The sequence below is a fragment of the Epinephelus fuscoguttatus genome, linkage group LG9 (assembly GCF_011397635.1).
Source record: "Epinephelus fuscoguttatus linkage group LG9, E.fuscoguttatus.final_Chr_v1".
NCBI lineage: Eukaryota > Metazoa > Chordata > Actinopteri > Perciformes > Serranidae > Epinephelus > Epinephelus fuscoguttatus.
This window is the reverse complement of record NC_064760.1, coordinates 28,014,099-28,022,562: the sequence shown is the minus strand read 5'-3', so window position 1 is coordinate 28,022,562 and position 8,464 is coordinate 28,014,099. Positions and strand designations below refer to the sequence as shown.

General features: G+C 42.7%; 2 protein-coding genes across 4 annotated transcripts; both read right to left on the bottom strand.

Annotated features, from left to right (window-relative positions):
• Positions 1-1,513: 1,513 nt before the first annotated feature.
• On the bottom strand, positions 1,514-2,985 carry LOC125893995 (solute carrier family 25 member 53-like). Of its 2 annotated transcripts, none has more exons than XM_049585025.1 (2): positions 2,848-2,985; positions 1,514-2,513 (listed from the first exon to the last, which is right to left on the bottom strand). In XM_049585025.1, the coding sequence occupies exon 2, from the start codon at positions 2,504-2,506 to the stop codon at positions 1,625-1,627; it is 882 nt and encodes a 293-aa protein (XP_049440982.1). In that variant the 5' UTR covers positions 2,507-2,513; positions 2,848-2,985; the 3' UTR covers positions 1,514-1,624. The 2 variants fall into 2 exon arrangements, with proteins under 2 accessions (XP_049440982.1, XP_049440981.1); XM_049585024.1 differs by having other exon boundaries at positions 2,698-2,954.
• A 1,062-nt stretch (positions 2,986-4,047) lies between these two features.
• On the bottom strand, positions 4,048-8,334 carry prps1b (phosphoribosyl pyrophosphate synthetase 1B). Of its 2 annotated transcripts, none has more exons than XM_049585022.1 (7): positions 8,008-8,334; positions 7,403-7,592; positions 6,556-6,654; positions 6,180-6,304; positions 5,813-5,986; positions 5,447-5,606; positions 4,048-5,187 (listed from the first exon to the last, which is right to left on the bottom strand). In XM_049585022.1, the coding sequence occupies exons 1-7, from the start codon at positions 8,127-8,129 to the stop codon at positions 5,095-5,097; spliced, it is 963 nt and encodes a 320-aa protein (XP_049440979.1). In that variant the 5' UTR covers positions 8,130-8,334; the 3' UTR covers positions 4,048-5,094. The 2 variants fall into 2 exon arrangements, with proteins under 2 accessions (XP_049440979.1, XP_049440980.1); XM_049585023.1 differs by having other exon boundaries at positions 7,409-7,592; positions 8,008-8,332.
• Between the last annotated feature and the right edge of the window lie 130 nt (positions 8,335-8,464).

The following is an 8,464-nucleotide window of genomic DNA, read 5'->3' as shown; positions in this document are numbered from 1 at the left end:
CACGCCCTTGTGCTCTGGCTCTCATTGGCTCCCAAAGTTCATGGGAAAGAATTTTGATTGGACACACTTGATTCCTGACTTCCCTGAAATATTACACGCTGCTCCGTTTGGCACAGCTGCACCCCCTCCCAGTGGAAGAATGCACATAGAGGATGTGGATGATTTCACCTTTTAAGTTTTACCACAGTGCCATCTGGTGGGCTAGTTATGGTATGACAACAATTCAAACCATAGGGAAACAGCAGACACATCATAGAAACCACTTGAATTCATGACCAATAATATCAATTTATTAATGCACTTTGAGGGAAATAAGCCTGTATTCAGCAATATTTATTACATAGTGTTATTCTGTGTTATTTCACAGGCATATGTTGAGGTTACAGACAGTCACCTGACATTTTTCTTTCACAGTCAAACAGTTACAGTTTCATTTAATGGGCTACATTGTGAATTTAACAAACTTATCTATTCCATCTACTGACTTACTCATCCTGGACGGGTAGTACAGTGCTACATAGCATATTAGTTTCTGGCTAATGTATCCTGCATATCTACGCAGACATGGGGAGAACATGCAAGCTCCACACAGAAAGGTCCCACCTGGCAGACAGATGCTTGCCCAGGACCACTGTGATGTGTCTTACTTGTTCTAGACCTTTGCTTCATGTGAAATATCTATATCATCCAATAATAAAATAATGTCTTGACAATTCCCCTTGAACATGCATCCATCTCCCTTATGTATCTGAAAGGAAATTCCACTGCACTTTCGTGAAGTTGGGGGACCTCCAAAAGTCAGATCAAGATCAAGTAGAGGCTGACCTTTAATCCCTCATATGGGTCCAACCCTAAAATTATGGATATTTTTTTTCATATTGACACCAGTTTTGTTAGATCCTGTCTGGCTGGTTAAAATCAACACCCCCAATTTTAACACGGGGTTTCTGTTACAAGTTATAATCTCCAAACTGAGATAACCCAGACAGGAACATCAGAGTTTAGAGAACTTCCTAATGGCTGAGGGATCTAAGGTGCTGATCACATTATCCAACTTCCCTTGTTTGAGTCCGGCTGGTGACCTTTGTTGGAGGTCATCATGGCCCATTTCTTTGCTTTCATTTCCTCTTTCTACATGTACATAAAAGCAGAAATGCCCTAACATACTTGAAAAAAAAAGCAAAGCTACTCCAGAGCTACAGAGGACATTATACTGTTTTCATAGCATAAGTAGTGTGTCTTATGATAAGTAAACTGATTTTGATGAGTTAAAATGGAGAAGTTCTCCTTCAAGACAGTAAAAATACAAGGCACCTGTGATTCAGCACCATATTTCTATTATTGTTATATTTAACTTTGGTTCATGATAAATACTCGCCCACCACTGCAGAGATGGAAGTTCAAGTCCTTGCAGTGGTGCCTTCAACTTCCTTGTGCACTGTGACGCACATGATTGGCTGTTAACTCACCAGGAAAACAGTGAGAGTTAGCTGTGATAAGGAGTAGGCTACAACACAAGTGGGAAAAATAAACTTACACAAAAATCAGTGTAAAATAGTTGCACGGCTTTCTGGATGATAGATAATACATACAATCAAACCAACATTTTTTTAACCGCGTCCCTTCACCCTGAACGTTTCTGCTGCCTGTCATAGATAGCTGTGGCGATACCCCATGTAATGCAGGATCTCAGAATAACCAGAGAACCTCCTCTGTACAACAGAGCCACACTCCGCTGCCGAGATTCCCACAGCATCCTCCAACAAGCCATTACCCCCTTCGCCTCCCCTCCCACCTGCGCCTGCATGTTTGCCACTAGCACAGACAGAGGGTAAAGAGTCAAGCTGATTGCCATGGAGGTCAGCGTCCCTGAGATGAAGGAGGAAACCACCGGAGAGAGGCCCTGTCCCTCCACGACAGCACACACCGGCCCCTTCAGGCCAAAGTAAAGGGAGCTGCCAAGAGCATTGCGGGCTGTGATGGGCAGCAGGGCTCTGTAGAAACCCAGGGCTGGGGTCTGGGCCTTCAGCCTGACAAGAACACTCTTCAGGGTGGGTAGATGGCGGTCGTTTTGACCGTTTTGCAACACATTCTGGACACGCTCGAAGGGGGTGAAAACCACAGCTTCTACCATACCTGCACCGAACCCAGCCAGAGCAGGCAGGGCAGAGGTGGAGAGGACATTTTGGGTCGACAGGGAGAGCTGGTGGAGGAGGGTATCCTGAAGGCCAAAGAGCAGCGTGCCGTTGAGGGTCCTCATCAGTAACGGTGGTGCCACGCCCCTGTACAGCTTTACAGGTCCCTCTTTATAGAGTTGTCCCACTGCCTGGTGGACTGGGGTATTGTGGATTTGTTGACGGAACACAATTTTGTACACAGGGAAGACGATGAGGGTGGGGAGGGTGGATAGCAAGCTGGAGGTCCCTCCATGCAAGTAGCTGTGAAAATGCACCACTGTGTCCCTGAGGCCCTCTTCATCTTGTTTATGGTCAGGACTTCCTGCCATCCTTGAGCTGAGTAAAAATTGAATCACAAATCACTTCAGTGTAGTTCTGATGCAAGGCAGTCATACTGATACTGACAGTTAGGACAGAAAACCACAGCAAAGCATATTGCACTTAATAATTCACGAATAAAATGTATGAATTATAGTTTGTAATCAGAAATACAATGCAAAATCAGATTAATTTTACATACCTAGTCAGCTGTCACTAGAAAAAAGACACAACAAGAGATATATAACCCGTAGTGTCTACTTTGATTTTCCTCCGTTCATTGTTGGAAGTTAAAGGCAGCACAGGCGTCTATTGTCCATCTCCAACGCTGCACGTGCAGACAGCTACTTACCGGAAATTGGTCCTGTAACGATGGCAACACGTTTCTCTCGTTTCCACCCGAATAAAATGCCAAAACCGGTCCGACAATGTGTAACGGTACCAAGATGACACGGCGCACTAGGCATTAATCTGCCGGTGTCCGTAATAGGCCCGCCTCTTCTAGAATAACTATTGGTCAAGATGCTCTTACGTCACGAGGTCGGTGATTGGTTGTTTTGCCTATCAATCAATGTGTTTACTTGAACAGGGGTGCATTCAACGTGGGCAAAGGAAGACAAAAAGAAGACGTATCAGGCATTTTTCAGAATATACTACTGCAATTTTTATTCTAATGACATGCAGGAATTTTTAGTTTCTTTGCGTTTTGAGCTACTGACGTCACAGGTCTGATAAATACATGAATATATTTTGATTTTTCATACTTTAAATTTCACTGATGTATTGTAATGCCTGTAATTTTTTTTTTAAGTCTAAATGCAGTTATGAAGGCTTGTCCACACTCCCAGGAATTAAATTCTGGTATGGAAACACTGAATAAAATATAGACTTGTAGTTGTAGCATGTATGTCATGTATACATATATATGTAGGACATTACTGTATGTCATTGGCATTCTCCAAGGGCCAAGAGACTACAAATGAAAATGTGGCTTTACACACAATATATGTACTGTGCATTGTCCTTGTTAATTAATTAATTGATAGAAATGGTTAAATGTTCACAAAGTACCTGGCAAATCTTGAAATAATGGGAATTTGAATTAAATACTACAACTGAAGATAATGTATGGGAAGATCTGTGAGCAAAGTGTCATCAAGGAATCAGTAGTCAATTATGGAAAGAGCTGACTGGAAAATAAAAATCAGATATTTTAATACTCCCCTCATCATCTCGTCATATATGAAAGAAACTTCATTGGCAGTGTGTCGGAGAAATTGGGGAAAAAATTGGGATCATGCGCATATCTTTTGGGACTGCCCAATAATTCATGGCTTCTGGGGAGGCATTAAAAATGAAATTGACAATATCATGAAGGTAGATATCCCGCTAGACCCATTCATATTTTTATTACAAGTTATACCTAAAGACAGATATAGCACAGATCAGAGGTATACACTGAGGATACTCTTATTGATTGCCAAGAAAATGATAACGTTGAAATTGATGGTATGATGCATGAATACCAATAAAACAAACCCGAACTGCCAGGTTTAAGATTTTACGCATATTTAATTTTATTAAGAACACATCCTCAGATAACTAGTGCATTCACTCTACTGAGTAAACACACAGGTTTGGAATATGCACATAAATGACAAATCCTTCCTCCAGACATACAAAATAAAAGAGCAAAATGAAAAACAATAAAATTGCAGGTGAACATTTCTGAAGGAAGCTCCAGCCTGCAGAGACCCCAAACTAAAAACCCCACAGCTTCTCTATAGAAACACCTTCATCTCTGAACCTCAAAGGGTAAACCCTGGACACTGGGCAAACCCCACTCAATGGAGGGCACCTCAAGAGTTGAAAGAAACAATCCAGAACATCTTTCACAACCTGATAAGACACGTCAAAGTTCTTCATCCAGCGAGGAAATAAACGCAGCTAGATAACAGCGGGGCGGGAAAGGAGAAGACTGGAGGAAGAAGTCATTCCATTTCAGACTGTTGAGGCACTCTTGGTTGAGTGGAGCTTCAGTGGCACTGTAAACTAGTTCAATACACATTCACTTCATTAATTATAATAATCTTTCAAACAGCAGAGGACACAGGAGCAACATGAAATACTACACTCGTTCATTGTAACAAAAAGCACTGTAACAGCTTCATATGGCAGATGCTTCTCCTGACCACTGGAACCTGCCAGGGATATTTATATAAGCTCTTTGACACCAGATTTCAACGACTCCTGCGGAGGTGGAATGGTCAGGAGAAACTCTGTACCGACATGGTATGTAAGGGGAGACAAGTTCACAGTGGATAAACACTTATTTATCCAGTACAATAAATACGCTGGCCTAAATTGGTAGCTTGCGATTGCTTTGGTGCCCAGACATGACGGGACACTGCTCGAGGAGGAAGGGAGTCAAGTGAGTGGGGTCAGCATTAGTAACAGACATGACAGTTCATTCTTCTTTTTTGTTTTTTTTTCACGGTTAGTTAGCAGAACATCTTTGCTAATGGTTGTGTTTGGATGGGGGATTTCCCTCTTCTCTTATTTGGTGTAACAGCACACAGGAGATGGTAAACACCTTTTGTTACAAGGGGACGTGGCTGAACAGGTATGACACAGACTCGCCATTGTGAGTTCTACGGATGGCCTCTGCGAGGATCATGGAGATGTCAATAACCTGGAGGGACAGAGGATGGGATGTAGTAAATATAACTAGACTGGATGATGACTATTTGCAAGTAATTTATCAAGCAAAAATACCTTTTTTTTTTAAAGAAATGAGTTGTTGCATATTACTTTAAATACAGATAGTTTTTATTTAGTCTTATGTTTTACTACTCACTTTGGGCTCTGAAGAAGTGCCTTTTTTGACATTGAAAAGACATGGATAATGAAAAATATTAGTTGTAGTCTTCCTTTAAATGCTGTATTCTGACCTGTATTTTGGGACAATGCTTCATCTTCTCCTCCTGAGGGATTGTATTGGTGACCACCACAGCTTCAAAGCAGGCATTGTTGATGCGCGAGATGGCTGGGCCAGAGAAGATGCCATGGGTTAGGATGGCGTACACCTTGGTGGCACCTGCAGAAATGAGTCTAGGGGGAGAGACACAGTATAATCCATTACAAATCACTATGACTGGATACATCCTGGAACACAGGTCTCTAAATGAAATTCAATAGGGATCTCTTTCTAAGTTAGTTTGACATCAGAACCACAGAGAGCCGGGGCGACTGCCTGTGGTCAAGCCTTATGTTTACTCGAAAGTTGTCTACCACTATAGGGGAATAAAGGGGCTTACTTGTCAGCGGCATGACAGATTGTGCCACATGTGTCAGCCATGTCATCCACTAGAATGGCGACCCGATCCGTCACATCGCCGACAAGCACCATGCGGTCCACCTCGTTTGCCTTTTTCCTCTCCTTGTGAATAAGGGCAAAGTCCACATTCAACCTGTCTGCTATTGAAGTGACCCTGCAAAGGGAAAGAGTAATGTTCACGAGTTAGAGCTGGTGTGCATGCCAAAGCGTATAAAGCTGTACATGCACACGTCAAATCAAGGCCTTGTGAGAGATAAGGAAAGCAAACAAAATTTAATCTTAAGTAAATTCCAGAGGAAATGTTCAAGGGTAGATCACAAACAGTATGGCAAGTGGCACTGGCATACCTCTTAGCTCCTCCTGCGTCAGGTGAGACAATAGTACAGTTTTTCCACTCAGGGATGTTCTCCTTGATCCATTTCAGCACAGCTGGCTCTGCATACAAGTTATCGACAGGGATATCAAAGAAACCCTGGGAAAAGATAAAATATATTTGGACTGGGGTTACAGGAGCATAACATGTACTGCCTACTAGAAAAAACAAATACAAGGCTCATATTTCTCTCTGTCCTTCGTTGACCTTTGTCCTCTGTTGTCGATACAAACTTAAGTCTATGAAAATCAGGTTTGTAATGTAGGTAAAAGTACAACCCACAGGGCAGATTAATGACAGGGTAGTGAATAAGATGCACTACTGTTCAGGTCTGATTTTGTGTTGCTCACCTGTATCTGAGAGGCATGCAAGTCCATAGTGATGATATGGTCAGCGCCTGACACCGACAACATGTTGGCCACCAACTTGGCAGAGATAGGAGCGCGGCTCTGCAGTGAAAATAGATCTCTTCAGTCACATGGAATAAGTGAACTGGCAAGCATGGCTTGTTGCTAAAAATATCTCTCAACTGAGATCTTAGCTATTAGGTAAAATTATACCACACAAATGTTAGAATATTTTAGACTCTAGACCTCAAAGTTAATAATACAAATATATTTCAGCTTGACAATTGATACTGTAAATATTTTAAGTATACTACAATGGGTGATGTCCATAAAGCACCAGTATGTACATAGGATGACTAAGCATATAGAAGCGTTCAGATCTCATTTTGCTCAGCTACAACAGTCAAATTAGCTCAGAGTGAACATGTTAGGCTCCACTGCAATATGGGTTTTAATATAGGAAAAATACAATGATCACTATATAACTAACTTAACAACTTAACAAAACACTGGCTATCTAGTCTTACATTACAATAATTCAAGCTCAGATTCAGTAGTAAAAATTGTAAAACATTCCACTCATGCAAATGATGCAATGTCACTAAAATGTTTAATGAGAGTAAATAAAAGGTACATACCAAATAGCTATGAGCTAAAAACAAAGGAGTTGGGAAGTGCAGTTGGTTCAGCAAAGCATACAGAACAAGGGAAAGGAAAACAAACCAAAGAAAAGAAAGGAAAGCAAATATGCCTTGTTGAGTGGTTACTGATGGACATGGCTGCAGGCTTCTTGTCATGATGTTGGGACTGAAAATGGCATGACAGAAGTAATTAGACAGATATCCCTCACCCCCACCTTGTCCTTCTTGTCCTGCCGGGCGTAGGGGAAGCAGGGGATGACAGCCGTGACCCTGGAGGCAGAGGCAATCTTGCAGGCGTTGATCATGATCAGCAGCTCCATCAAATTGTCATTGATCTCCCCACAGCCACTCTGCACGATGTAGACATCTTCCCCACGTACGCTCTCCCCTATCTCCACACTGGCAGGGGACAGAGGTGACAGGACAAACAGCACTTAGTGCCATTTAAAACACCATGGTGACACATGAGACAGAGTAAACAATGGCGTGTGATGTGGACACGGGTTAAACTGGAGAAACAAGCAGCATGTCGAGTCAGAAACTGCAGTCTCAATACGATATGTGACGTTATATGTGTACAGTTGGGGCAGCTGAGGTGGCCTTGCTGCTCAGGGTGACCAGCCAGGTTGTTAGTTAGCATGAGTTCTCAGCCATGCGTGGACTACAAGTTCCTAACAACACTGCGTGGCAAATTTCACCGTGACACCACGTTTCCAATTAAATAACGTAATATGTCTCTTGGCTATAATATTTGCCGAATCAGGTACACCTCTGACCACGACCTCATTTAAAGTCGTCACAACAGCAAACTCACCATGTTTCTTGGTTGCTAAATTTCTTCGTAACAACCTTCCCCAGCTCGAGACCCAGGCGGTCAGCTATTTTCTGAGACAGGTCCGGATGTGAGCTACCGCTGAATATTTTGATATTCGGCATTTTGTTGTGGTCCAGGGCGTCGTTTATTCCGAGGTGGCAGCGGCAGCGAGCTGCTGACGAGTCAGGAGAGTCGAAATGTCCACGACAACCACTGGGAATTGGTCAACAGTTGATGAGCAACTCTTCTCTAGCTATACTGTGTTCCCTACCTATCCACCATTATGTCCCACACAGCACGCGTGCGACTCTTCCTCCCGTGACGGCGCGCACGTATTCACTTACGTTTCGCCGCGTGACGTCATTCCGGGAAGCGGCGCTCAGAAAAGGGCACGTGGACGAGAAATATTAGTAATCCTCTATGCAAATATTTCCTTACAAATAATTAAGGGAAGTTT